At 48.2% G+C, this 27,853-nt stretch overlaps 7 protein-coding genes across 9 annotated transcripts; 3 read left to right on the forward strand and 4 right to left on the reverse strand.

Moving 5' to 3' along the window:
• Positions 1–2,170, forward strand: BDBG_03854 (DNA-directed RNA polymerase I subunit RPA49). The gene is made up of 3 exons (XM_002625749.2): positions 1–304; positions 520–857; positions 991–2,170. Exons 1-3 carry the CDS (start codon positions 154–156, stop codon positions 1,984–1,986), a joined length of 1,485 nt encoding a protein of 494 aa, XP_002625795.1. The 5' UTR covers positions 1–153; the 3' UTR covers positions 1,987–2,170.
• BDBG_03855 (5-aminolevulinate synthase, mitochondrial) lies at positions 2,089–5,329 on the reverse strand. The gene is made up of 2 exons (XM_002625750.2): positions 4,710–5,329; positions 2,089–4,586 (listed from the first exon to the last, which is right to left on the reverse strand). Exons 1-2 carry the CDS (start codon positions 5,077–5,079, stop codon positions 2,974–2,976), a joined length of 1,983 nt encoding a protein of 660 aa, XP_002625796.1. The 5' UTR covers positions 5,080–5,329; the 3' UTR covers positions 2,089–2,973.
• Positions 5,330–5,464: 135 nt separating this feature from the next.
• On the reverse strand, positions 5,465–11,897 carry BDBG_03856 (DNA helicase INO80). The gene is made up of 5 exons (XM_002625751.2): positions 11,849–11,897; positions 11,009–11,793; positions 10,459–10,914; positions 6,528–10,377; positions 5,465–6,438 (listed from the first exon to the last, which is right to left on the reverse strand). Exons 2-5 carry the CDS (start codon positions 11,552–11,554, stop codon positions 6,230–6,232), a joined length of 5,061 nt encoding a protein of 1,686 aa, XP_002625797.1. The 5' UTR covers positions 11,555–11,793; positions 11,849–11,897; the 3' UTR covers positions 5,465–6,229.
• Positions 11,898–14,488: 2,591 nt separating this feature from the next.
• Positions 14,489–17,120, reverse strand: BDBG_16894 (uncharacterized protein). Its single transcript, XM_031724750.1, has one exon. The coding sequence runs from the start codon at positions 15,821–15,823 to the stop codon at positions 15,515–15,517; it is 309 nt and encodes a 102-aa protein (XP_031577972.1). The 5' UTR covers positions 15,824–17,120; the 3' UTR covers positions 14,489–15,514.
• Positions 17,121–17,798: 678 nt separating this feature from the next.
• Positions 17,799–19,795, forward strand: BDBG_03859 (cytochrome P450; the record flags this gene model as incomplete). The annotated part of the gene is made up of 5 exons (XM_002625754.2): positions 17,799–18,017; positions 18,105–18,321; positions 18,396–18,464; positions 18,525–19,127; positions 19,207–19,795. 5 exons carry the CDS (start codon positions 17,799–17,801, stop codon positions 19,614–19,616), a joined length of 1,518 nt encoding a protein of 505 aa, XP_002625800.1. The 3' UTR covers positions 19,617–19,795.
• Positions 19,796–21,182: 1,387 nt separating this feature from the next.
• BDBG_03860 lies at positions 21,183–23,968 on the forward strand. 2 transcript variants are annotated; one of them, XM_002625755.2, is made up of 4 exons: positions 21,183–21,841; positions 21,898–22,630; positions 22,762–23,116; positions 23,305–23,968. In XM_002625755.2, the coding sequence occupies exons 2-4, from the start codon at positions 21,971–21,973 to the stop codon at positions 23,352–23,354; spliced, it is 1,065 nt and encodes a 354-aa protein (XP_002625801.1). In that variant the 5' UTR covers positions 21,183–21,841; positions 21,898–21,970; the 3' UTR covers positions 23,355–23,968. The 2 variants fall into 2 exon arrangements, with proteins under 2 accessions (XP_002625801.1, XP_031577973.1); XM_031721431.1 differs by having other exon boundaries at positions 21,449–21,841; positions 21,894–22,630; positions 23,305–23,811.
• Positions 23,311–27,684, reverse strand: BDBG_03861. Of its 2 annotated transcripts, XM_031721432.1 has the most exons (7): positions 27,518–27,684; positions 26,907–27,444; positions 26,744–26,776; positions 26,395–26,544; positions 26,160–26,293; positions 25,565–26,093; positions 24,031–25,447 (listed from the first exon to the last, which is right to left on the reverse strand). In XM_031721432.1, exons 2-7 carry the CDS (start codon positions 26,944–26,946, stop codon positions 24,072–24,074), a joined length of 2,262 nt encoding a protein of 753 aa, XP_031577974.1. In that variant the 5' UTR covers positions 26,947–27,444; positions 27,518–27,684; the 3' UTR covers positions 24,031–24,071. The 2 variants fall into 2 exon arrangements, with proteins under 2 accessions (XP_002625802.1, XP_031577974.1); XM_002625756.2 differs by having other exon boundaries at positions 23,311–25,447; positions 26,907–27,684.
• Positions 27,685–27,853: the final 169 nt, after the last annotated feature.

Raw genomic sequence — 27,853 nt, forward strand, 5'->3', positions numbered from 1 at the left:
CCCCAACACCCGGACAGCAGCACCAGAACGCCGCAAACTAACCGCCACCAAGCCGCCTCCAAAAAGAGCCAATTTCTTTATTAAAGACGTTTTTAATCCTACCTTCGAGCATTTGAAGAAATTGTAAAGCCCACACACATAGCAAAACCGACCATGGGCATCCACCACAAAGCGGAGAAGAAGCGAAAACGAGCTTCTGAAAAGCCCGACCGACCCAGCAAGAAACCTGCTCTTGCGGCGCCTGTTGTCCCCGCGGTCAAGGTTCAGTTTGTGCAGAATACGAATGGGGCGGTGCCTGTTATAGGTATTCATCTTCTTTATTTTTTGTTTTATTTCTTGTTTACAAGCTCTCGCAGCTTCTTGGGGGAGTAGGACAAGTCCCGTTGCTTAGAAGGACGCTTGAAAGGATTCATACCGTGCTCTGTTCCTACGCATATGCATTCCCCTTCGCAAAGACATAAAGTAGCAGCAAAGTGAGAAAGGAAAAACAAATGGCTAACAAACAAAAATGATATATAGCCTCTACACCGGGTATCAGCAGCATCCCCAGCTCCATCCCCCTAACCGCATATTCAAGGCCGCGCCAAAACCGACAAAAGCACAAGACAACTACAAACACAACCCTGTCAACTTCCGAAATCCTCTTGCAGTCATCCGCACACCCAAGGATAGACTTCCTTGGCAAAGAGGGCGAGAATGAGCTGGATACTCTCTGGAACCACTATGTGGCAGTCTATGACCCGGACGCGGGCAAGCTGGAGCTCGTGGAGGCTAGAAAGATGACGGTGCGCGGGTGTGTGAGGCGCGTGGCTAGGAAGGCTATTAATGATGGGGAGAGTGATGGGGATGTTGTTACGGTATATATCTCCCCTTATACATATATGCATATATGTATTGTTACGATGGCTTCGTTCCCGCAAGGGAAGGAAAAAAAGAAAAGAGAAAGAAAAAGAAAAACCTATCCACTAACTAACTCCCCTAAAACCGCAGAAATCAAACTGGGCCCAACGCACCGCCCTCACCGAAGCCTTCGGCACCAAACAGTCCCGCAAAGCCATCCAATCCATCGCAGAGAACGCCCTCCTCTCCAACGCCCCCGCCGGCTCCGGCCCCACCCCCGCAGAATCCGCCCTCCTCTCCTCAATCCCCAAGGAACACACCTCCACCTCCGTCTCCGGCTCCCCACAAAAGTCCGCCCAGTCCGAAATCCAAGCCGCAAAACCCCTCCCGCAACCAAACCTCTCCGCCACGCACCCGTCGCAGGTCTACGCGATCGACACCTTGGTGCCCAACGGCCTCTCAACCCTGCGCACCATGCCCGTCCACGAGTGGCAGGCCGCCATTGGCGCGGGGGAGCCGGTGCTTTCCTCCTCGCGCTTCGTGGCGCATCGGGTCAACCACGTCGTGCGGTCGGGCGATGTGACGCAGCTGCAATTGCTGCGCTACATCATGATCCTGATCGAGCTGTCGCGGTCGCTGAAGCCGAGTCGCGGGGCCGGGTCGGCAGCGGTAGCGGCGGGGAGCAAGAAACTGCCGCCCCGCGAGGATCTGCGGCGCATACTTTCTTCCTCCTCCTCTTCCTCCTCCTCCTCCGCCGCCGTGACAAACAAACAAACCCACCTCCCAGACTCCTTCCTCGACGCGCTCCGCCGCAAATTCGTCCCCCAACGCACCTTCCTCTCCAAAACAGACATCACCTTCCTCCACACAACCATTTGCGCGCTCTCCTTGCACATCCCGCCCGAAGCAGGGTTTGCGCCCAACGAACTGGCCACGGACCCGGCGGATCTGCGCGATGATCTGAGCCTCGAGTACCAGACCATCCAGCAGTATTTTAGGGAGCTGGGGTGCAAGGTGGAGAAGCCGAGGGAGAGCGAGTTTGCGAAGTGGGGGGTTAGGAGTAAGGTTGAGGCGGGGGCGAGGCGGATTGCGAGGTTGAGGGTTCCGGTGGAGTTTCCGAAGGTTAGTAGGGGGGGGAGGAGGTGAGGTTTTGGTGGGAAGGGTTTTTTTCTTTATTTTTTTGTTTTTTTTAGGGGGAGAAAGGGGAGGGAGTTTGTTCTGTATTCATTCAGAACTTCTTGTGGTTTGAATGGATAGTTAGTCGGGTTGCGTATTCTGTGATGCCTGTTTTTCTTTTATCTTTTCTTTTCTTTTCTTTTTTTTAAATTTTCCTCTCCTTGCATTTGGAGGGGAATACGTATAATCTCCTTACCATCTCTTAACTCGTTCTAGATCTCAATAAAAAGAATATACAAATAACTAAAATTTCTACATCCACCCATCAAAAGAGAGCCACAAATATGAGAGTGTGAAGTACAGTAAAAGCAGATTTGAATCGAAAGAGATAATTCCATTAAGAGGGATGGGATAGATAGATAGCCCACCCTGGCATGGTTGTAGCCGACCAGCTACATATAACCTAAAAGGAAATTTAAAAATGTCATGTGCGCATCAAGAGGAGGGTAAAAAATAAAACTCCAACCCCATCCAAGCATACGCATATACCGGGCAAACGAGTCCCAGCATAGCCCCAAGGGGTGACAGTTTTGAATACCCGTAAAAGAATATAACCAAAAAAAATGAAGTCAATGAATATCCATTCCGTGCCAAAAGACCAAAATATGGCGGTCGTATGAATAGGCATAGCCAAGATAGTCAATATAGCCAATAGGTACATGTACGTACACGCACAAAATAGATTCTATGTGCAAAAACGAGAGTTCGAAATATATATCCTCGACCTTTCGATTCATCAAAGTCACAAAATAGCCACCACCAACAGCCATTGGGGGGTGAGGAAAACGTTGCATTTAAGGTAAGGACTGAAGGATAGGCCGGGAGAAAGGCCTTTGAGCCAGGACTGCAAAAGGAAAGATAAGATAAGATGCTACCAGCAAGAGGGGAGGTGACATGCTTTTGGGAAGTAGGGAAAGAAAATAAAACGGAAAGCTCTCGATTTCCTCCATTACTTGCTTACGCAGCAACGCCGACAGGTGTGGCAGCAGCAGATCCAGTATTATTCACATGAACATGCGCCTTCAAATCAGCCTGCTGCATCTCCAGCATCATCTGCTCCCTATGCAACGCCTCAGCTCTAAACTCGCGCTCAAGCGCCTGTTCCACGTCCTCGCCTGCACTAAGCCCGAGCTGCGCGTCACTCCAGAGCGGGCGATTCTCCGCACTGTCTTCAACTCCAACGCCCAAGAAGCCGCCAGCCGCTTTCCAATCACTCGTCTTGCGGATGCCAAGGCGTTCCCAGACGCACCGCAGGGCTTGGACGAGCTCGTCACGGTATGGTTTGATGTGGCCTGGGGTCGGCGTGACGCGCAGCCGCTCCTCGCCCCTGGGGACGGTGGGGTAGTTGATGGCCTGGACGTAGATACCGTGGTCTCTGAGGAGCATGTCGGACGCTTGTCTTGCGACCTCTGCGTCTCCGACGAGGATGGGAACGATGTGCGATGGGTTCGGGATGACGGGGATATCGTTTGCTGTCAATTCGGCTTTGACCGCGCGGGTGTGGAGTTGTTGGAGGGTACGGTCGCGGCCGTATGAGGACTGGTATTTGATGGCGGTCGTAGCGCCGGCCATGGTGGCGGGTGGGAGAGATGTTGTGAAGATGAACCCTGGGGCAAGGGACCGGATGGTGTCGACGAAGGAGGCGGAGCCGGCGATGTAACCACCAACGCAGCCGTAGGCTTTTCCGAGTGTGCCGGTTATAATGTCAATTCGGTCCATAATCGTTCCTCTAGTACTCATAGGATTGCTCGTATCCAGAGATGCGTAAGCGTCAAAATCGAGATGCTCGGCAACGCCGGCACCGTGTGGTCCGTACATGCCGACAGCATGGACTTCATCGAGAAAAGTGATAGCGCCATATTTATCCGCCAGGTCACAGATTTTTTCAATCGGAGCTACAGATCCACACATACTATAGACCGACTCAAAGGCGATGATCTTGGGGATAGACAGGGGCAAAGAGGCCAGTTTCTGCTCCAGATCTTGTAAGTCGTTGTGCTTGAAGACCATCTTCTTCGCGCCGGAGTGGCGTATTCCCTGAATCATCGATGCATGATTCAAACTGTCTGACAATATCACGCAGTCAGGAAGTTTACTTCCCAGCGTGGCCAAAGTGGCATCGTTGGCAACAAAGCAGGAACTAAACACCAGCGCAGCATCTTTGCCATGTAGCTTGGCAAGAGCCTCCTCCAGCCCAACAGCATGTTGATTGTGGCCTGAAATATTACGAGTACCTCCAGCACCAGCCCCGTAGTTATCGAGGGTTTCGTGCATAGTTCGAAGAACCTTCGGATTCCGTCCCATGCCGAGGTAGTCGTTGGCGCACCACACGGTCACCTGTTCGTGCGCATCGGACATGTGCGCACGCGGGAAATTTTGGGCAAGCCGATTGATATTATTGAAATAGCGATAGGACTTATCCTTATGCTTCTTTTCAAGCTCGTTATTATAGAACCCCTCATAGTCAAATTTGCTGATCGAGGGGGCCTCCGGCTTGGGGCCTGGGAAAACAGTCATTGTTTCTGCCATAGCAGGCTTCCCGGCTTGAACCTCGGAAAGTGGCGGATGAACTAATTTCAGAGTCATCAGTAACCGGGAAGAAAAGTGACAAAAAATACAATAAAAATAAAGTAAAAATAAAAAATAGATGGGATAGATACGGGTAAACTTCAAGCAAACACAGAAAAACTCACCATTCTCATGCTTCCTAACAGCAGCACCCTGCCCAATCGCCGCCTCCTTACTCGCAGAGGTATGGAACCTCCTCTTGCCAGCACCAGGGGCACGCATTCCCTTGACGCCCTTCGCGCCGCCCCCAGAGACACCACCGGCAAAGGTGCTGAATGCCCTGGGAGTAGCCATGCGAGCACTCTGGACGGCAAGCGCCTTGCTCATGATGGGGCATCGGCGGGCAATGACCTGCAGGTTGGAAATGGTGCCTCCCCTGGGACTGGGGCCGGCATTGGGTTGCCTGGCTGGGGTCGAGAGGGCACGGAGGGCAGCGGGGGAAGTCCGCTGCAGGAAAGGGCAGAGCGAGCGTGACTGGTTCAGCAGCGCCTCCATGGTTTCGTTTGTGGTCCCTTGGTATATGTCGTTTTTGATCAGTTGGCTCTTGAATTTCTTGGGGTGGAGGTACGAGGCAGGATATCAATTGTGCTTGATTGCGCCCGGATGACTGATACCGCCCTTGCTTCGTTCTCCTGGCGGGTGGTGGTTGGTGGTTTGGGGATCGTGAAGAATAAGAAGAATGCGGAGAGTCTGACAGTCTGAACAATTTGGGATGGGAATTCTGCACAGATTAATAAGACGCTGCTGATTGGCTCGGATGCCGCCAATCAAGAATTTTAATCTGACTAAGCAGGTCGGTGCGATTGGGCGGGTATTTTTAGATATAATAAATATAGTTTTATTGTGCGTTAAGAAGCAATCATTATTCTTTTTCATTCACACGAAGAACCAAAATGCTGTTTATTTTCAAAAATAAAGCTAGTCTAATATAACTATATAATCAGATATCACTTTGGAAAGAAAAGAAGAGAAAAAAAAAATACAACAGTGTCAGGTTGAACTGTAAAAAACAGGTGTTTTCAAACTTTTAAATCAGAGAGGTACGGTACTGTAACTATCATCATAGTTATATCATATCATAACCAATCAGACCAACCAACCAACCAACCAACCGACAGACACCACCACCTCTTAAGAAAACCCCTCACTCTACTTGACAAATGAAGAGGTTAAGTTAATAGATAAATGAATAATCAAACACAAAAGATAAGATAAGATGGGTGAAACGTATACAAGATAGGCTAAACAAGAAGTGAAAAACAAGAAAAAGATTAAGGAGAAGAGGGAGAAGCACTCAAGAACAAAGAAATGAGAAATAGAGAACAGATGTGAAGAGTATAAGAAAAAAGAAAGAAAAAAAGAGCCTATGGAGTAATATACACATGTAAATAGAATAGAAGAAACAAATGAAAGAATAGAACAGCGTGAGACAGAGCTGTTGCTTTTTCCCCGTTTTTCTTCCCGTATATCTTTATTATTAAAAATAAAGGTGTAAAAAAAAAAGAAAAAAAAAATTCAAACAAGTGAGCAAGTAAATAATACCTAGAGAGAAAATAGACAAACCCAAAAAGAAACACAAAACAACCCACTTTGTCTTTCCTTTCCTGTACCTTGTTGTTGTACACAACAGAATAAAAAAAATCAATCAATCATCCCCATCAATCAACCGCAGTCTCTCCTTGGTTGTCTTCGCTTTCTTCGACCGGCCGGCACCTCCACTTCCACCACCACGACCGCCGCGTCTAGATTTAGAGCCGGCGGTGAATGATGTAGTATTATTATTATTATCCCCCGCAGACACGGGCGTAGCAGCACCGGATGGTTTTGCGCTGGCGTCTTCGAAATGTCCCTCACCTGGAAATAATAACATGAGTCAGCGGGAACAAGGAACTTTTTACGCCTTTGTAGTGTAGGATGTATTTTTTTTTTTTCCAATGACATACCTTCATGATACATATCATCCAATGTGACATCCCTCTTCCTCTTCCCACCAGCGGCAGCGGCAGCAGCACCTTTTCTTCCACCGCCCTTCTTCCCCGTCGTCCCCATCTCCTCCGCTTTATCCATTGCCTCCTTCTCCAGCTGTTCAATCATCTCCGCCTGGTTATCATCCGCAAGCCACATGGCAATATCCTTCGTGCGATTCTCGCGGCTCCGCGTGTTAAAGTCAACACCCGCACCGGAGCCGCCAGAGATGACCACACGCTGCACTTCTTCCTTCTGCAGCGCGCGCTTGCGGATGCGCTCTTCGATGGTCCCGCGGGTGATGAGGCGGTAGACAGTGACTTGCTTGGTTTGGCCGAGCCGGTGGGCTCGGTCCATCGCCTGCGAGTCGATGGTCGGGTTCCAGTCGGAGTCGTAGAAGATGACGGTGTCGGCGGCTGTGAGGTTGATGCCCAGACCACCCGCGCGGGTGGAGAGGAGGAATACGAATATTTCGGGCCGTTGTTGGAAGTCCAGGACTGTGTCGCGGCGGTCTTCGAGCTTGGTGCTGCCGTCTAGTCGGCAGTATTTGTAGTTGCGGTAGGTTAGGTATTCTTCCATCAGGTCTATCATGCGGGTCATTTGGAAGTAGAGAAGGACACGGTGGCCACCAGCTTTGAGTTCGTGAAGGAGTTCGTCCAGTTTAGCTAGTTTACCAGAATCTGTCACAAACCGCCTCATTGACGGCACCGAGATATTGGTATACCGCCCCTTAGCTGATAACGGTTGGGGAAGCATTGGTGTGAGCCTGAATTGAGCTGGATCCAGCTTCTTCTCCAGAATCTCAGCATCCATGGCCCGTGTCGTTGTTCCAAATAGGGCGTGCTTCACGGAACTGTTGAACAAGGTGTCTCGGATTTCGAAGTTGGCGAACTGGTTAGAGCACGAGATGGTGATTGGCGGCGCTGACGCTCCAGGCTTACCACACGGCTCGATTTGATCCAACCCTTCATTCTCAAATGTATTGCTGGAAATATTCAGCAACTCATTCATACGACCTTCCCGAGTAATTTCCGCCAACGCCCGACGATCACTCCGCTCCACGATGTTAAACAGGCTATGAGCCGGCACCGCTGAGGAAGCGTCATCTTCCACATCATCATAAGCGACCATGAAGCGGGAAAGACGGTTTGAATATCCACGACGTTTGATTGCACGCTCAAACACTCCCTTGCGGGAAAGTTCACAAGCCTCGCCAACGGAAGTGTCAGCAAATCGCAGCCAAGAAAATGCCTGGTCTTGTTTCAAGCTTTCCCTGATATTTTCCGGTGTCCAGATATTCATCATGTGAGAGAGGTATTTGCCAGTGAATCCAGCCCTGTCATTTCCTGGTCCAGCAACATCGAGGCGTCCATGTGAACTACAAAGTAGGCGGGGTAGATCATATTCAATAGTGTTTCGAGTTGAATATGCAACATCGACAAACGGTCCTTCTCGTAGGAAAGATGCAGTTTCCGCGAAATAGGCTGCAGAGAATGGGGAAGTGGTCTCGGCCCGCTCAAATAGATCCGGGTGGTTACAGACCTTCCGGAATTGCATAACCAAGTTCATCAATGTTGTGCTATCCGAATCATCTCCAATAGCAGCCTTCTCGATAAGGTCCATAATGCTGACACGATTCCGAAGGTTAGTGTAATATGCGCGTTGGCGGTAAGTAAGGTCACAGAAAACATCCTTTTCCACCTTATCGCCAAGTTCCTTTTGGACGTGCTTCTTAATACGACGGAGCATAAACGGCTTTAGAATCATGTGCAATCGCTTCAACTGATCCTCGTTCAATTTCGTATTACTCTGGGCATGGCTCTCAATGTCCTTGGAAAACCACTCGCTAAACTCGTCGTGAGAATCAAAAAGTGTCGGCATAATGAAATGGAGCAAAGCCCACAATTCCTGCATGTTATTCTGTATAGGAGTACCAGTGAGCAGAAGCCGGTTGCGGCAGTGGAAACCAAGAAGGTTTTTCCACCGCGAACTCTGCGAAGATTTGATAGCCTGGGCTTCGTCGAGAATCATATACTGCCATTTCACCTTTTGGAAATATTGCGCATCCAGCACAACCAACTGGTAGGATGTTACCAAAACGTGAAACTCAGACTCTTTTGTGTATGTAATATGTTTGCGATCCCAAAATTTTCGTAGAACTTTTCGATCCTTGGCGGAACCCCAATACGGTAGGACTTTGATGTTGGGGACGAATCGTGAAATTTCCTGCTGCCAGTTATGAAGCGTCGAGGCGGGAGCGATAACGAGGAACGGGCCCCAGATATTATGTACTTCGGCAAGATAAGCCATGACTGAGATGGATTGCACAGTTTTACCTAGACCCATCTCATCTGCAAGAATACCGTTGATGCCCTGCTCGTAGAGATTGACGAGCCAGTTCAAACCCTTTAACTGATATTCCTTCAGTTGGGCAGTAAGCATCTTGGGCTGGGAAACTTCAACATCACCAAGACTTGTAGGGTTCTGGAAGTTCATTTCCCCTTCATCGAAGGCAGCCATCTTGTTTTCTTCGTTGTTGAAAGCCCGAGCCCGGTCTTGGGCCTGTTGGATGGCGTTCTGAGCATTAGCCATCGCTGCTTGTTGCAATACAGTTTCATCCTCTGCATCGAAATCGAGGTCTTCGAAACTGGTGACTTTTGGTGCCGCATTCATATCGTTTCCAGGAAGAGGGATATCAATTTTAGGGGTTATAGCAGCAGCAGTAGCATCGGCACCAGCGATGTCATCTGTGTGCTCCGCTTGACTTGTTTTGATCTTTCGGCCTATGAAATGAGAATATAGCTCGGTCTGGGAAATCAAGAAGTTCAGCTTTCGTTTTTGGCGGTTAGCCTCGCGATCAGCTTCTGCCTTCTTGGCCAGTTCCAGCTCTTGTCTCTCAGCCATGCGACGCAGATCACGCTCCTCACGCTCATTCCGTTTCCAAAATGACATCATCTCCCGCATAGTTCTCTTCGCCCGAGCTTGAGTGTCCTTCATACTCTTGTTGGTACGTTCTTGCCATTTGCGAGCCTGTTTGCTAGCCAGCTGGGCCGTCTTACGGAGATTCTCCTGGCGAGTGCTCAACGAAGTAACCTTGATACGATAAACTTTGGGTACATCTTTTCGAGCAATCTCTCTCCAGATTGACTCATATAGCCCGTTATAAGCTTTGGACTCGAATGGCGTCGTGGGCGGTGCCGGAGTCGTTTCCTTGGAGCGGGCACCTTTGCCTTCTTTCTTCAACGCTTCCTTCTTCGGATCCTCCTTGGGGGCAAGAGGAACGAGTTCGTCATCTTTCTCCATGGCAGCATAGGCAGCTTCAGCAGCATCCTTTTCGGCTTGCTTCTTTTCCTTGGATTTTTTCAGCCGAGCGGAAGATCCGGACTTTCCAGGTTTCCTCTTTGGCGGGGGGGATTTCGAAGCGACATGGAAAGTGCTCGTCGTGCCGCCTTCGAGGTTTGGAGCCATCGGGGTCACTTCACTGATTTCCTCAGGTTCGTTGCCTCGCTCCAAGGCACGTTTCGTACTCTTGATTTTCTTGCGAGATTTTTCAACCTCGCGCATTAGGCGCTCTTTCTCCGCAGCATCTTCCGCTTTGTTGGCTTTCTGGCGAGCTTCGTCCATCTTCTGCATCTCAAGGCGGACAGTGTTCTCGCGACGCCGTTTTCTTTGCATGTCCTTCTTCCGCTCCTTTTCATCCTGGAGCTCTTTCTGTTGCACTTCGGATTGAACAGCGGCCTCATGATGGCGATTAAACCGTTCAGCCCCATTTAGTACTTGTTTCTCGAAAACTTTGGCTAGGGTCTCCAGGAATTCGGTTTGACGTCGCTATATAAAAAAATATTGTTAGTTTAAAACGGAGAAAAATACAAGATGAGATCCCAGTTTGAGAAATGGGACGTAACATACCCTACGTTTCCGTGCTTCGACGGCCTCCACTTCACGAGCACGTTTCTTTCCTTTGCGGATGTAACGCGCCCACTCATGTTCAAATCCGGGAGCGTCCAGCTCACTCTTGTCCATGGAATCGATCCGGTCTATCGCTTTAGCGATCTTATCGCTCTCGCGCTCAGCTATGGACTTCTTCGACCTTGAATTTGTGGGGGCGGCGGATTTTGTTGCGGATACGCCGTTGGTGGATGGGCGGGTTGAAATATCGTTGTAGGAAGGTTCCAAGTGAACCGGGTGTCGCCGTCTTTCCGAACCGGACTGCTTGGGCTTTTCGACTTTGGGGGCTGGGGCGACTGCTGGGCGTTCATTCACCTTGCTGACCTGGGGTGGGGGAGTACTCTTCCGCGGGGGCCGTTCCTCAGTTGGACCTGAAAGGATGCTTGCAAATGACATGGGGTCCGTCCTAGCTGGTTTCTACTCAATGGACAAGTTAGTAATCCCATCGTAATAACAATAACAGATATATATCATATAAAAAGAAAAACGGGGATTAGATATCGGAACATACGGATTCCTTCGGGGAAGCGGGCCTAGTATCCCGCATCATAGGCGACTGGGACGAATATCCCATGTTATTCGGCCTCATATCATGAATAGGCTCGTGTTCACGCTTTGGCGATCGCGTCATTGATTCCGTGCCCCCATGCGGGTGAGGGTGAGGGTGGGAGGAGGAGGAGGAAGCCTGTTGGCTATAGAGGCTTGGAGGCGGAGAGTGGGCCGACGAGGCCATGTGGGAGTTCCCGTACGGACGATGTAGGGGGAACTGAGGGGTCGCGGATGTAGAGTGGGCGTGATATGACGGGGAGGTGTCGGGATGGGACACAGACCCGTTTAAGGGCGGGAGAGTGGTATTCATCCTTGGAGAAGGGGGGTGGGCAAAGTGCGGGCTCCGGGCCATGGAGGATGGGGGGTACGCGGGGGGTGTATGAGGAGGGGGTTGGTAGGGGTCATTGTTGGGATAGGAGGACCTGTCTCTCGAAGAAGAGGGAGAGTAGTTTGCGTAGCGAGATTGCTGGGTAGGAGAGTGAACTGTGTAGGGCGGCCCTCCTGCCATCACGAGCAAGCTTCTTTTTTGTGGCGGAAGCACGCGTTATATAAGAGCGAGCGGGAGGTATGGATCAGATGCGGGTTGAGAGATGGGATGGAACGGCAGTGAGGTAATTATTTTTCTATTGACGAAGAAAATGGGTGGGGGATTTGGGATTAAGGAATAGATGAGATAGCCATGGAGTTTAGGCGTAGGACGGAGAAGGAATGAATAGCTTGACCCAAGAATCCGTGCAAGATGGGGGGCTGTTGGTAAGGACTTGTTAGCCAAAGCCAAACTAGAGGGAGGGAAAAAAAAAACCTTTTTTCTTTTCTTTTTCTTTTTTTCTTTTTTCTTTTTTTTTTTGTATCGCGGGTTGGTATTGGTTAAATTGAAGGCAGAGAGAGAATTTGGGGATGGGGAAAATGGTGGAAGGGAAGAAGAGTAGGATGGAAGAGACAATTCTTTCTACCTGAAGCTGGCGAAAGAAGCGAGTTCTTCTTGTTCTGGCCGTTCAAAAGGACGAGACCAAGGGACGAGAGTTAGTGGATTCGCATGGAGCAGCAGCAAGGTTACAGACAGAGGCGATGATTGGTGGCAAGGAAGTGGTATACGGTAGACGGTGTGGAGGTTGGAGGTGGAGGAGGTGATGATGATGATGATGATGATGATGATGGATGGGGATGATGATGATGGATGGGGATGGCGAGAGTGAAGAGGATGGAGGATGATGTTGGTGATGTTGGTGATGTTGGTGGTGGTGGTGGTGGTGGATGGCGAGGGCAGCGCCTTCATTATTGTGGTTTGTTTGGTGGTTGCTGGTAGTTACTGCTGGTGGTGTAGGTGCTGGTGCTGGTGCTGGTGCTGGCGGGCGGCGGGCGGCGGGTGGAAGCAAATCAATCCCCTGATGCTGCACCCACCGACTTTCTTGCGGCGGGCGGCGGCGGGTGGAAAAAGACCACCAAAAAGACCACCAAAAAGACCAAAAAGAGACCAAAAAGTCTGTTCTGGGCGATGTGTCAGGCTCCGGCTGTTTGCGGGCTCGCCGGTATTGGCCCGTACGGACAGCCGCCGATACAGGGCCTGGAACTGGCGCCGGCGCCCGCGGCTACGAAGGTTGGTTACAGGTATGGTATCCGGCTTACCCGTACAGCCCCGTACAAGGCACAATACAACTTCTCCAAAATAGGTACCTTTTGTATGATTATCCCATATAAAAGGTACCTGTCAATGCAAATTTTATGAGCAGAACAATAGTAGTAGTAGAGTAGCCTATCAAAGAATTTAAAATCCTAAACCCTTTTACTAGTAGATTTAAGTTAGTTACTAAGTTACTTAAAATAGTTATGAAATAATAATTTGTTTCTACTACACAACTAAACTTAAAATTTCATCATTACTGCGTAATGTCCTGTGTTGAAGATATATATATATTTTTTTAATAGGTATCTTTATATGGTGAGCTCATAAATAGTTATAAGTTAAACACTCTCTCACAGTCAGTAGGATCTAACAAGTTTTGTTGTGATGATGACTCTAGTCTGAATTTAACAACATCATGCTTGCTCTAAGTTAGCCATAATAACTTTGTTCACAGCTTCACTTTCATCCTTCATTCTTTAACAACAACACTTCAGAGGAATGGTATTTCTACTTCTGTTTGGGTTTTTTGAGTTTCTCATCTATGACATTCCTCTGAACCAACTTCAGTACTTACTCCTGCTTTTTTGCTCGGAGGCTTTGCCTTCAGCGAGACACCTTCGGACCTATCGACTTTTGTCCAAGACTACTCCGTAGATTAGAGAGATATACGCCGCTCAATCCAAATGACTCGAGAGGTTCTTCAAATTTCTCCCTGAGGACGGGAAATATCAGCTCTCCTCCGAGGATGTGATGCATTGTGTGACAGATGCCAGTCTACACCAACTTGTTTCGAGCCTCGACACTGATCTTTTACGCCCCATAAAGGTAAGTTAACGGTGCTAAAACTCTCCCTGCTATTACTCCTTCCCCTTGTTTTGGCGTGGAGGGCTCGATGGAAGAACTCAACTCTATGGGTTTCAAGTCTATCTCGCGGATCGAACAGAAACGTCTACGGAACCAGTGTCTTTCAAGGGATGGCCAAATGTGTGTGTGATATCGAAAGCTCACGACGTGGATGCCCATCCATCCCATCCCCTGATTCGTTGTTTTCTCCAATTCAAAGCGCCCACATTATCCCGTTCTTCCTGGGTAGCTTTTCTAGTGAAGCAGAGCGTCTCAGAACTTCTGCAATATGGTCAAACATATATCGCTACTTCCCAAGTTTGCGTTCTCGCATGAATTTTACCTTAGAAAATGTTATCGACGAGGAGGTTTTTTTTTTTTTTTTTTTTTTTTTTTTTTTTTTTTTTTTTTGGGATTTATTTTGCTGCCCACGGTCCCTATATTTTTCTTCTTATCCATCCAAATAACGAGCTCCATCCGGCATAACTGAGAAATGAAGTGTTATATTTTGAAGCCATACCCATACAGCTTTCCTGAATACTGCCAAGTATGACTTCAAGCCCAGGGCCAGGTACGTTACAGTTCCTTGTGGAGATAGGGACATGGTATTTTCTCTTCATTCCACTTCTTCATTTTCTAGCACCTTACATATCTTAAATATTATTCTGGTTATTTATCTCTCTCTGAGAGCGGGCTGATGAACTGACAATTTCTCTCATCTTTATTCAGATACCTACCAACTTTTGCATTGGCGAAGAACCGCCAGTGGAGTGTCAAAGACGGCTGAGAAATATCCGTCACTTTTTCTCAAAACTTACATCAGGGCAGCACTCAGAGATCCTGTGAATTGACTATTTGATTAGCGTTGTCTGGAAACTGCTATTTTGAGTCTTCAACCAGGAGGTGTCTTGCAATATTGCTAACATGATTCAGTATCATGACATCAGCTCATCATCTGTTATTGAATGTGCTCTAGTTGATCTGAAGATCAAGCATATTATCTCGTGCGATCACACGGTCTCTGTGATGATGTTGCCACTTCTCTGACAAGTATCAAATCAGAGCTGCTGAATATCTAGTTTATGTCACTTCATTATGAAAGCAGAATCTTACATATTCTCAAGAATCTAGATGCCATGAAAGCCGGTAGGAGACTTATGGAAATTAACATACAGCATGATGTGCGTGCGCCCTTTAAAAAGAGAATAGTGTTGTGCCGAGTGCAATTCAGAAGAGCTCAAGCTTCACAGTGTTACATATAATATTACTAGTAAGAGGCTGAATACTAAAGTATCTTGTTATATTGTCAGTTTTCAGAATTACTGCTCAATCTTCTGTGTCTTCAAATATGATCAGTTCTTCTTAGTTCCCCCGTCAATCTACTCGCCACATCACCAAACTGCCCAATCAAACTTGCTATGAACTTCACCTTGCGGGTCAAAAAACCACGGGCGTCTAGGGCAGGCGTGGATTTGGTTTGCGTTCAATTTTATTCATAAAATATTCCCCTGTTTTCATAGTTTGATTGTTTCTGGGGTTACTTATGAGAAGCTGCCTTGGGTGATGACGATAAGAGGGAGCATGGTACCAGAATAACCAATCTGGTATATTGATCATTGACACATTGCCAGGTAGATATGTTGCTTTGCCCTATTCGTAGGGCAATTGGATTGGGTCCATGCCATGGCCTTCCGGGGAGATTTTTTACCACCACCACCCCTCCCCCCCCCCACTTCTCAATCCACAGTCTCCATCTTTGCAGAAAGCACGTCCAAGCCTCCTTGAGCCTGTTTCTCTGCCCCCCCATGTGTTCTCGGGCTATTTAGAGAAACAGCTCAAAGTAGTAGCAGGCCCCAGCCAGCTCTCCCTCGCTTCCCTGGGGTGCGCAGCGCCTGGTATCGTGAGTCACACTCTAATTCTTAAGCTGGATAAGCTTCACGTCACCCGCCAGAGGTCCTCTATACTCACATTCACACGGCTGGTCTCATGGCGATGTGTTGATCATATTATTTCACGGCAAGGAACAATTGTCTCGCATTGAACCAACAACAGCGATGTTGTAACTTGCGATTCAATTTTAGCCCATGTGCTACCCCGATGTGTGGATGGATGTTGGGGGGGGAAGGGGGACCAAGTGGCTGAGTGTGAATTCTGGCCCCTTGATAAAAACTTGACAGAGGACGCAACCGGGAGTGATTCGTTGGGATAAAGCTGTTCAACAAAATATCCATATTTCGTGAAAGGGCGGATATGTCTCCACCATTCAGCTATCAATGAGGAATTACACCAGCGAACGGGGCGCAATCCCATTGCGCTCTGCAGGTCCCTCAGTTCTACGCATGTAGAAGCAATATTAAGCGATAATGACCAAGTCCATCGGCGCCACGGAAAGGTTTCGCTTCCGTAGTATATTTAACAGATGTGAATGCGCCTCGATAACATGTTCGGGTTGGCGAGTGAGTATAGCATCGACCCAAAAAAGGAAATGGCAGCATGACGCAGAATGAAAGAATTCAGACTCATCCTGCCAACCCCTGCGCCCATATCCCATCGTAAGAGCGTTCAGCCAGTTGCATGCAGAGGACATAGGTGCTGAAAGCTGGACGGAGTGGGATCGAGATCGTCACCAGCTCCGTATATTTGGGCTGGATCTCTGTCGCGTTTCAAAGCGGGAATGTTTTTGCGAGTCCTCAAGGAGCCATTCTGCGCAGCCCATTCTATTAAGCCACTTCGCGATTCGGCGGGTAAAGGTTTACTTTTTATCTAGGAAGTGATTTTGTCTGGCAAGCCCCAATGATGGGGTGATTGGCTTTACCAGTTCGGTTCGGGCTTGTTTGGCCAGCATCACCAAGACTCCACTGTGCAGACTTTTCGTCTCGATTTCAGGTCTGGGAGTTCTCGGTTCCGAGAGAAGAGGTGCGGCTGTGAATTGTAAACGGCAGTCCTAGCTAGGCCAATACACGTAGAGAGGCAGAAGCTCATAGATATGCCGACATTTTTCGCAAAACCGACGGTGCTTTTTGACCGCTTGCTTTTCGGCTTTCAGCTTCTGTGATTTCCAGCATCTCGTCTCCTGTTCGGTGTTAGGTCATCGTCGTTCCAAGGCGCGTCATTTCTGTAAAGATATGCGTTCCGTGGGAGGTCCTAGACATATGGAGTTCCCAAGAAAATAAGGGTAGGCGTCTCTTTCGGTGGTATATGGACATCTCTCATCATCCATGCTAGCTGGACCCTTCACCGAGCGCCACTTTTGAGCTTAACCCAGTGGCTGTGCAAGGGAGATATCCGATGAGGATGGCAATCTCCGGTCGTGCAAGTATTTTGATGCCTTTAGGCGCCGGCGGTGACGTAGCTGGTTTCAAGAACTTATTGGGAGATATAGCAAGGTCTGATCCACTATTCACCGAACAGCGAAGGTGGATGGATGGATGTATAGCTCCTTGCTTGCTTCAAGGACCGTGCTTTTGAAGTAACTATTCCAATATGTCAATCAATGCTGTGAATAATCCCGAACTCCATCGTTGCTGATCATCCCCGCCAACGTCAAGAGAGTAGAAACGGGTGCAATGGAATGGGGCGACACATCTAAGTTTATGCTTAATCGAAGTGCCGAAACTTGAGTCTGCATTCAAAGCAAATAACTCTTTCCCCAAGCCTTGAAGTGCCGAGTGGAGGAGCTTTAGCACGCCCGTAAGCGCCCTTCCGATTGGCCATCATGAGATATTGGTGTCTTCGCTTAGCCCCAGACAAGCATCAGGTTTGACGGGAGCCGATGCCCAACTCCCCAACGCACCAAGCTAGGGTACCTATTTGGGCTGCCCCGCAACCATCCGCAACAGCAAGGCAGAGCTGTGAAGATCGATGTTTGGCGCTTGGCTGTGAGAGCGAGCCTGGGAGGACGAGGCCGTGGAGAAAACGGTGGAGACAAGGAAAACCACTTTCTCCGCCGCTTCACGGCTCTTTTTGTTCACGAGATTTTTCACGATCGACGGACATAGCAGTTGGCTGGTGGAAGCCTTTACAGAGGGCTGAGCGGGTGCAGCATCCCAGCCAATTAGTAGCAAGGGTGCGCGCAGTCTTACCCGTTTACCCTGGAGCGAGTTGGCCTGTTTAACAACAGCCTTGGGCCAGATGTCTTCCACTTTGACTGTCACTTTTACTGTCACTTTTACCAATAGCCTGGCTTCATCTTGACGGCTCAGGTAGTTAGTTACCTTCTATACGCTGGATTTTTTGCGAACTTATTCGCAGCATATGAGAACAACAAGGGCTTTCCGAAACCAAAATGCTGCTTGATACCGAGTTATACTCGTCTATACTGAACCCTCTGGGCTTAGCTGGTCTCTTTATTCTGCTACCGACCTTAATTTTCCTATTACCTTCGCTCAAGGCGTCTCGCCTACCGTTAATCAATGGAAAGAAACCCTTCGAACTCAGGCAAATCCATGCTGGGAGGCGATTTTTGAAGGATGCTCGCTCCTTGATCGAGGAGGGCCTTAGTAAGGTAGGCTGCTCGTCCAGGGGGCGAAATGATGGTTACGCAGAGATACAGGATTGAATATTTACTCAAATTTTGAACAAATTGATCTAGGCCAGTGCTTTTCGTCTTATGACAGAGAATGGCCCTAAAACCGTGCTCTCAGCCAACTATGCTGATGAGATTCGCAGCCATCCTTCGCTGAATTTTGGGGCAGCTATCGCGAAGGAGTTTCACGCCGACATCCCAGGATTTGACACTTTCAAGCAAGGAACAAGAGTTGATGAGATTTTTCAAGATGCCGTCAGGATGAAGCTAACGCATCATCTTGGTGAGTACTTTGGACTTTTTTTGTTTCCCTTCTCCCCCTTTTTGACTTGATGGGAGAGTTCCTAATTTGGCTAGGAAATGTCATTGAACCTATATCCGAGGAGATTGGTATCGTCCTTGAGAGAGATTGGACAAATAATCGTGGTTGGTAGTACCACGCCTTCTATTCCGACATGACATTCCCAACTAATCCACGGGACCCAGACTGGCATGATATCGCGCTCAAGCAAAATGTCCTCAAATTGGTTGCCCAGATGTCGTCCAGGGTCTTCCTTGGCAAAAGAATATGCCGCAACCCCGACTGGATCCGAATCACAATTGCCTACACTATTGATTCGTATATAGCTGCGCTGGCTCTCCGCCTATGGCCCGCGACAGTACGTTCGCTGGTTTCCAACTTCATACCCTCGTGCCGTAAACTCCGACAGGAAATTGAGGAAGCAAGGACTATTATACAGCCAGTGCTGGACGAGAGACGCATGGCCAAGGAGGAGGCCATTCGGGCCGGTAAAATGCCAGAGCGTTATGTCGATGCGATGGAGTGGCTGGAGGAATCTGCTAAGGGTCGTTATTATGATCCCGTTATAGCACAGTTGTCATTCTCCCACGCTTCAATCCATACTACATCAGACCTCATCACGCAAACGCTCCTTGATCTCTGTGGGCGCGATGAACTTATTCAAGAAGTCCGTGATGAAATTGTAACCGTGATGGAGACAGAGGGGTGGAAGAAGTCCACACTTTTCAAACTGAAGCTGATGGACAGCGTATTGAAGGAGACTCAGCGACTGAAGCCGATTGCAGTTGGTGAGAACATTTGGAATTCTTTACTTTCCCCACCCCTTTTCCATATTACGAAATATCTAACCACCCCTTTCCTTCCCAGCCACAATGAGACGCCTTGCCGAAGAAGATACGGTCCTGTCTGATAAAACATTCCTGCCAAAGGGGGAACTTATCGTGGTCGCATGTGACAAAATGTGGGATCCAAACATTTACCCAAACCCAACCACATATGACCCATACCGATTCCTGAAACTCCGTGAAACGCCTGGCCATGAGACGTCCGCCCAGCTAGTGTCACCCTCTCCAGAACACCTGGGATTCGGGTTTGGGAAGCACGCCTGTCCTGGTCGGTTCTTCGCGGCCAATGAGGTCAAGATTGCTCTGTGTCATATTCTCTTGAAGTATGATATTAAATTGGCAGAGGGCTATGAGCCAAGGATCCTACCTAATGGCCTGTCATTAAACTCAGACCATATGGCGAGGATATCCATCAGACGGAGGGAGGAGTAAACTGTTCCCTAGGTGTTCCCTAGGGTATGAGGTATTTGGCTTTTTCGTTTTATTTCGTCTCAAGTTCATTCGGAACTACGATCAATACGGCAATTTGATTCCTGAAATAAGATCAGCAGGGTATTCAATCAAACGCAATCGACTGAGCTAGCTACAGGAAACGTCTTGTGGAGGGTGAACAAACATATTAGGGTCTGCTAGTATGTGATAAATTGCTGATGGGGCTCCGTGTTTGGAGTATGGTTCTCTAGGTATGCCGATCAATAGCCAATAACATCTTCGTATACGCTGTAAGTGAATAATGAACGATGTCCCCTATGCGATCCCTAGAGACGGCGTTATATATATTTATTATTCGTGTGCATAGTAACCGCCTTCCAGCATATATCTATGTATTCCAGTAATCCGTTCCCTGTAATGGGAAGCTGATCCCTTGGGTGGGAAGATGGAAGATATCGAAGGATCAACTACCTCTAGACGCCACTAGACGCTACACAAGACCAGTGAGCCAAACACAAACCACTTTCCTACACTCTCGTTTCCCATTTTCCGGAGATGATGTGCATCGCCTGGGAGAATGTCCCGTTCGACACGCGACGGATCTAATGCGTATGGCTTGAGGAGAAAGGCCTCCCCCCTCTCCTCCCCCCAGCATCTTTTCAGCACAATTCCCCGTGAGATTAACGAAGCTATGAATCGCAAGGAGAGAATGAAAACATTGGTCCTATTACTAGCTTTGATGTTGTGCGGGCTCTGAATGCATGTGGGGAAATCAGGCGTTCACGGACGAGACTCCAAAAGGTCAAAGCAACCCACATCTTATATTGCTCCTTTTATTAACTGTGATGTGGGAAATAGGATCGCGCCACGATAACTGTTTCTCATGGGCAATTTTGCCAGCGGGGGGGATGTATATCGATAGTTATCCGCTGTAACAAATCCACCCTCCGTCGACTGGCGGCGCCGTTATTTGAGAATATAGGATACACACCATGTCTAGAAAGTTACTCGATTGATCTGATATAATATCAACTGCATGACTCCCCACTTCCCATCCCAAAAGCACAGTTCTGCGCACGCGCGTTGTTGTGTTTCGATGGATCTACTGGCATGCTACATAGTACATTTCCATTACGGTCTCACCCTAATATAGTTATCGCTATTTTAGACTTTGGGGCTGCAGAGGATGCGATGATCCGACCATCGAGTTCACGCCTTTACGCTTATTTAATTCTGTCAGGCTACGCCGCACACCAAGGGAGTGACTGAGGATGGAATCACCGCTGCTTGATGGACGGGATAGTTCTTATTCTATTATTTTGTAGGGATTGCAACCTGAGTAGTGCATGAATCTTGCTTGGTTGAGAAACCTGAGATTTTTTGTGAAATCTATCTTGCTACGGCCCAGAAAGGACCCAAAAGAAGTTCCTCAAGATTTGAGAGAGCGATATAAATGTATATATAATCAATTAATAAATATAAGGACATGTGTTTTCAAGCAGAGATCCAAAAAATCCGCGCACCAACGATTAACAACAAGAGGGGTTAGTTATACTCTCGCAAATGCAGAAAATTAGTTACCTAAATAGGTAACTAGTTAACTAATGCATAAGCGCCTTATTGACTCCCTCAAACCCCCGCAATCAAATGCCCGTGGCGTCCACGGGTGGTAGGTAGACTTTCAGGCTTTCCGTCATCACATCAGTTTGATGCGACCAGGCAAAATTTGAGCAAGTCATGAAACATGCTCCAGAAACCAGATCTAGTCCTCCTCCGTGGGTCCGTCTGATGTAACTCCACCCCACACTAGACATATTTATCTTTGTGGATCCGGGATAACCATATCCATATCCATCAATTCATCAATGGAGTATGTATAAGATACGGTTTAACAATATTAAGAATAAAATAGGAGAGGGGTTATAGCCATAACGAAGGAAGTGAAGCCAGGAACATTTGCCACAATTTGAGCGCGTGATGTACAAGAGTAAAAAATAACACTGTTGATCCAAAGTACGCATGAATAGGGAGGCGAATATGGAAAGCCGTCCCAAGTTTGTCGATGACATACTATATATCTTAACCGGAGACAGACATATAAGGTCTGGAGATTCCCTGACGCTCAGCTTCCATTAGTGAACTTGCAAGACCAATTCGTTTTGACAAGCTCCACATAGACCTTTCCTAACATCCCCCTTTAGTTGATATTGCCTACTTATATAAAGGTGTGTACACATTTACTTCCAATTTCTCCGGTTCATTCGCTCACTCGATCAGATAGAGCCCATACCTACCTATCCTTACAAAAGCCTTAACCGCGAAAAGAACCGAAAACAAACCCGACCTAGGAAACCATGTCAAAGCCGACTATCCCTACAACCCAATGGGCCCAAGTCGCCGATAAAGTCGGCGGACCGTTAGAATACCGAAAAATCCCCGTCCCAAAACCAGGCCACGATGAAGTCCTCGTGAACATAAAATACTCCGGTGTGTGCCACACGGATCTGCACGCGATGATGGGCGACTGGCCCTTGCCCGTGAAGATGCCGCTGGTGGGCGGACATGAAGGTGCCGGCGTCGTCGTGGCGCGCGGAGAGCTCGTCACTGGTATAGAGATCGGTGAGCACGTCGGCGTCAAGTGGCTCAATGGATCATGCCTCTCCTGCGACTTTTGTGAGGGTGCGAATGAGCCGTTGTGTGCAGATGCGATCCTTTCAGGCTATACGGTTGATGGGACATTCCAGCAGTACTGTCTTGCGAAGTCGGCGCATGTCACCCCAATCCCCAAGGGGGTGAGGCTGGATGCAGTGGCGCCGATCTTGTGTGCGGGTATCACTGTTTATAAGGGACTAAAAGAGAGCGAAGCCTTGCCAGGACAGGCCGTGGCAATTGTCGGGGCTGGAGGCGGTTTGGGGTCGCTGGCGCAGCAGTATGCGAAGGCGATGGGGCTGCAGGTTATTGCAATTGATGCAGGAGATGAGAAGAAGGAGTTGTGCGCGAAGCTTGGGGCGAGGGTGGGTAAAAACTATTTATTTCATTTCTCTACTTCCCCCTCTCCCCTTCCTTTTCCCCACTCCTGGATACCATTCGGAAAACGGGGCGATTAAAAACTAACAACCATCTATCATACTTCTTTTGATTGCAGGCATACGTTGATTTCACCAAAACCAAAGACCTCGTCGCGGATGTGAAAGCTGCCTCACCGGATGGGCTAGGCCCGCACGCCGTGCTCCTCCTCGCTACGGAGGAATTACCCTTCCAGCAAGCGGCAGCGTATGTGCGGTCAAACGGCACCATTGTCGCCATTGGCCTACCGGCACATGCGCAGCTCAAGGCACCTGTCTTCGATACAGTAGTGCGCATGATTAAGATCAAGGGTAGTTATGTGGGCAACCGGCTTGATGCGAAGGAGGCAGTTGATTTCTTCACCAGAGGCTTAATCAATGTTCCGTATAAAGTGGTGCCGTTGTCGGAGTTGTCGACTGTCTTTTCGTTAATGGGTAAGTCTTTTTTTCTTTTTGGTTTGTATTTTGGTTAACCGTCGTGCTTCTTTTGAAAATACCATTGTAGAGGTGTTTCTTTCCTGCGTATGCCGAAATGGAGGGGGGGTGGTGGTGGTGGTTGGAGATGAAGCGCGCAAAAGACATTGACGCCGCGAAATGCTAATATATTAAACCCTCCTCTACAGAACAAGGAAAAATCGCTGGTCGCTACGTGCTCAAGATGCCAGAGGATTAAAACGGGAACTTGCTGGAGGCATGGCTGTATTTATCTGTTGCGGGTACCAATGGAGTGGGCTTGGGTCGAGACAATAAAGATTTATACAAAATGTAGTACACTACATGACTTGCGGAAACTGACTGAAACGATGTGAGGAGCGCGAGGAGATTGTCTTAAATTTATTCTAAATGTTATGAATTTTATTAATGTCACTGCTTAAAAGAATATTGACTATATGCTCTGTATAAAATTTGTGTGAGCAATCTCACAATCAAATAAAATCAAATAAATATGCAAGGAGAGAGGGAGAAACTGTCTATGTGGCAAGTGTGTAGATTCCGAATATGAAAATCATTTTCAAGTTTCATAGCAGAAAAGAAGAAGTGAGATAAACGCTCTGTTGACATAAATCAGAGGATAGAAGAAGAGTGTCTAAGCCCAATTCAAATTGTATGATCGGACAGTTCTAAGGATCCAGACAGATTGAATATGGAAAGAAGAGACAGGACAGGATGATCTAATAGAGAAGCAAAACACAGAAGATTGTACAGATAGTTACGTTATTCACTGCCCATGAAAATCACATAAACTAAGATCACACTAGAGAAACCCCATATGGCTCGGTAAAACCGAAGAGATGCAGATATATATATGTATTGCACATACAAAACCAAGAAGCAATGACAATTAAAAAAAAAAAAAAAAAAAAAAAAAAAGAGAGAGAGAGAGAGAATTCTATACAGCCCCAGGCCCCTTGTGATTTCGATGATGGTGTCCCGACCCTGGATCAAGCAACAGCTTCGGCTTAATGTAATCCTCATCAAGCTGCCTGAACCAAGCCGCATGATCGACATTCGCACCACCTGAAAACAAGTCCCGGATCACGTCTGTAGCACCCGGCCTCGGGGAGGAAGAAGATCCTGCCGCACCCCGCGATGCCTCTGCCAGTATGCCAGACGTTCCTATTCCCTCTCCTCCTCCAGGGAACCCCGCACCGGCACCCAGAGGAGCAGCACGTGCAGGGGAGACGCGTTGCTGGGCAGATGTCACTGTCGGCGTGCTGCTTGAAGACACCGCCCCTCCTGGCTGTGCCCTGCCGCTACGCGACGGGGCAGCGGGGGGAAGATCATCGTCCGAGAACGTGTCAAGGTCTAGCTCGAAATCATCGATATCCGCGTCGTTCTCCTGTGTGCCACCGTTGCGGACACGCGGCCTGGGACGGTTTGGGAAAGGAGAGTTTCTGCTCACGTCTCCATCATCAGCGCTGCTACCGCTGGCACTTCCATTTTTATTCCCGTTATGGTTTGCAAGTAGATTCTGGGTAGATGCGTGGTCACGGGACAGCTCGCTGCGGCTTTGACCGTAGACTGCTTGTTTCCTGGCGGCTATAGATGAGTGAGTCCGCCGTGGTGCGATGCTGCCGTTGTTACCGCTCGAGTAGCCTTCCGCGACGTCTTCGCGGTCTAGGTTCATGGTGTCTAGCGGCACGGTGTAGCCGTTGCGTCGTGGGATGTGGCCCACGCCAGTTCCGTCGTGTTTATAGTATGTTCCTCCAGTAGTGATTTCAATGTCGAATTCATCATCGGAATCGATCTCCTCGACGACACCGGTGCGGATTTCGAGAATTTCAAGCATGCGTGCTGTTGTTCCGCCAAAGATTATAACTGTTAGGACGACGACGACGAGAACTGTTGCTCGAAGCGCTGGAGCATTAGGTCCCTCAAGGCCGGCCGCGAGCGCAACTCCCACTGCACCGCGAAGCCCTGCCCAGAAAAGCATGCCTTGATAGGCAACGGGAAGTTCGTCGGCAACCTCCCTCCCACGGCGCCTAGCTCTATATCTAATAAACCAGTTGATAGCCTTCGAGAGGGGGAAGACCGACATGTATCTTGCAACACAAATACCAACGACCGCAATCATGATGAAAAGCGGTTTGAACTGCAGATTAGGCTCCGTGAACAAGTCTAGGCCGAGGTAAATAAAAATGAAATTCTCCGACAGCTGTGCCAGGACTTGGAAGAGATATTTCGTGGTGAGTTGGGTCCTACGGGACATGTTGTAGTACGCATAGTGTTTCAATGTGATACCGCAGAACAGCAACGACACGATTCCTATCAGAATATTGCGGTCAGCTTTTTTTTTTTTTTTTTTTTTTAAAGGGGGGAAGGGGAGTTTGACAGAAGTGTTACTCTAAAAGCGAAAAGAACCAAAAGAAGCACCAAACATACCGGACAAGTGAACTCCTGTTGAGAAGAAGTAACTGGCATAAGCAATCAAAACGATGAGACAACTCTCGATCTTTGGTTCTCTCCGCACACGGGTGTACTTCAAGCCCAAGGCAGTTAACATCCCAACTGCCACTCCAATCACCAAGCTTCCAAAAAACACAAGCAAGAATACACCAACAGCCTCAAATAGGCTGATCAACGTCAGGGATCCCGCCGCACGACCTGGCCTATATCTCTGTGCCGTTTCAAAAAGCACAATAGCAATCGCATCGTTTAAAATCGACTCCCCGAATATTACAGTATAAAGCTTAGGTTCCACCTTATAGACGTTGAAGATGGCGAGAATGGTAACGGGATCCGTTGCAGAAAGTGTAGCTCCGACGGAGAATGCTTCGACAAAGGATATCGATAATCCGTCCAGGGGTATCAGAGACCACAAGTATAAGATAAGACCCAGCACCAGCGCGGAAATAAATGTGCCCGCGAATGCAAATGTGAGGATCGTTCCTATATTTCGGAAGAAATTTGCCTGTTCTTTGTAATTAGCAAAACGTTTCATTTCCTTTCATGTAGTTGACCTTTAGTCAAAACCTACCTGATGTAATTCATAGCCCGACGCCAGAATAATTGGAGGAAGGAGGAGGTTGAAAAAGAATTGATAATCGAACGAAACAGAAGATTGTATCAAGGTTCCTGGGCTTAATCGAATGATCAAGCCGACCACCATTCCTAATACCGTGAAGCCAGCAGTTAGTACATATAGTATATACAGCACTTGATAAATACAGTGGCCATGAGCCAAAACAATACCAAACAAAACACAAACTTACCAGCAAAAATCGAAATAACGGTCTCGTGTACTGCCTGAACTTTCCTCTGTTGCAGGATATAGCTCGTAAAAAGGGCCGTTATCAGGAGCATGATCAGAATAAAAAGAGCCCATGATGTGAATAGCTCTTTCTCGCCGGCTTCCGGGGACTCTACACACAGTTTGAATACCAAATGTTAGAAAGGCAGCCAATTAAATGCTCGAAAAATGTGTATATCATTATCCACCAAATAAATGTGTGTCCGTGAGAGAATTTGGAGGGGAGGGGAGAAGAAAGGGCGAGAATAGGTATTGCAAAGTGAGAGCAAGAAACACAGGAGATCGGGAGGGAGGTGTTATGTATAACGAACCGTCAGGGTCTGTATCATCCTCCGCTCTCTTCCCTACATATGCAAAAGTCAGTTAGCAACCAGTATCCACGTAACCACTGCGGATGTACGCCAACTCGCCAACTCGCCAAAGCGCAAGAATAAAATAAAGAACAAAGAAAAAAACTGAGGGATATGAACATACGCAAACCATCAACGAGAACATCCCTAATAAACTCCGCCATCGCGACGACGGATGTCACGATCAACAACTTTACTATCCGTCCCTTACCCTATCCTCAATGATCCGCACGTTATCTCCCGCCCGCTTGGGGTAATTTCCCACTCAGGCCGGAGGCTATTACTTTATTTCTCCTTTTGTTTTCCCCTTGCCTCAATTCTCCTGTTCAGCTTCCACAGCTTCGGCTAGTCCGACGAGCAGTGGACTCGGGCAGGATGAAATGGCGATGAAGACAAGCGCGGGGGGCAAGTCGGTTACTGGCGCAGCGGACAGCACTCATAATAATCATAAAACAAATGTCAATAAAATGAGAGCGAGTAGCGATGGTCTCAAATGGGGCGGGCGCCGAAGGTTGATGATGGTGTGAATGTGTGGGTGTGAGACAATGGTAAAGGGATAGATTCGGTAGGTTTAGGTAAGTTTATAGTGAGAGACACGTCAAGCGGCTCGCAAAGCTGTTTGACAGCTGAGCTGTCTCCGGATCGCTTTGGGGGAGAGAGCTCTTTGTTTGCGCGAGCGATGAGGTCAGGTTTAACTATGTACCCGAAGAGTTTGGGTGGGCCTTGGGGACTGACTAGCCAGCTCAACGCCGATGAAGCTCTTCCTTGTCCGTTCCGATCGTTTCCCTTGGGCATCGGCTGTCAAACAAACTTGGTCTCCGACTATCTTATACCGGTCTGGCGCATCTGTCTACTATGTACGGAGTATGGAGAATAGAGCGGGAGGTTCAGTTTGATTTAACTACCAAAACCTTATGGGAAATCTTTCCTGTTCAAGTTAGACTTGGGGGAGCTGTTTTCATCACCGGCATTTCTTTGTTCCGGAAAATCAATATTAGGTGATCATGGCGTGGCTGGAATAACTTTTATCCGGTGTCCTCTCGACCAAGCGAAAGGAGTCTTGTCTATCCA

The sequence above is a fragment of the Blastomyces gilchristii genome, assembly GCF_000003855.2.
Source record: "Blastomyces gilchristii SLH14081 genomic scaffold supercont1.6, whole genome shotgun sequence".
NCBI lineage: Eukaryota > Fungi > Ascomycota > Eurotiomycetes > Onygenales > Ajellomycetaceae > Blastomyces > Blastomyces gilchristii.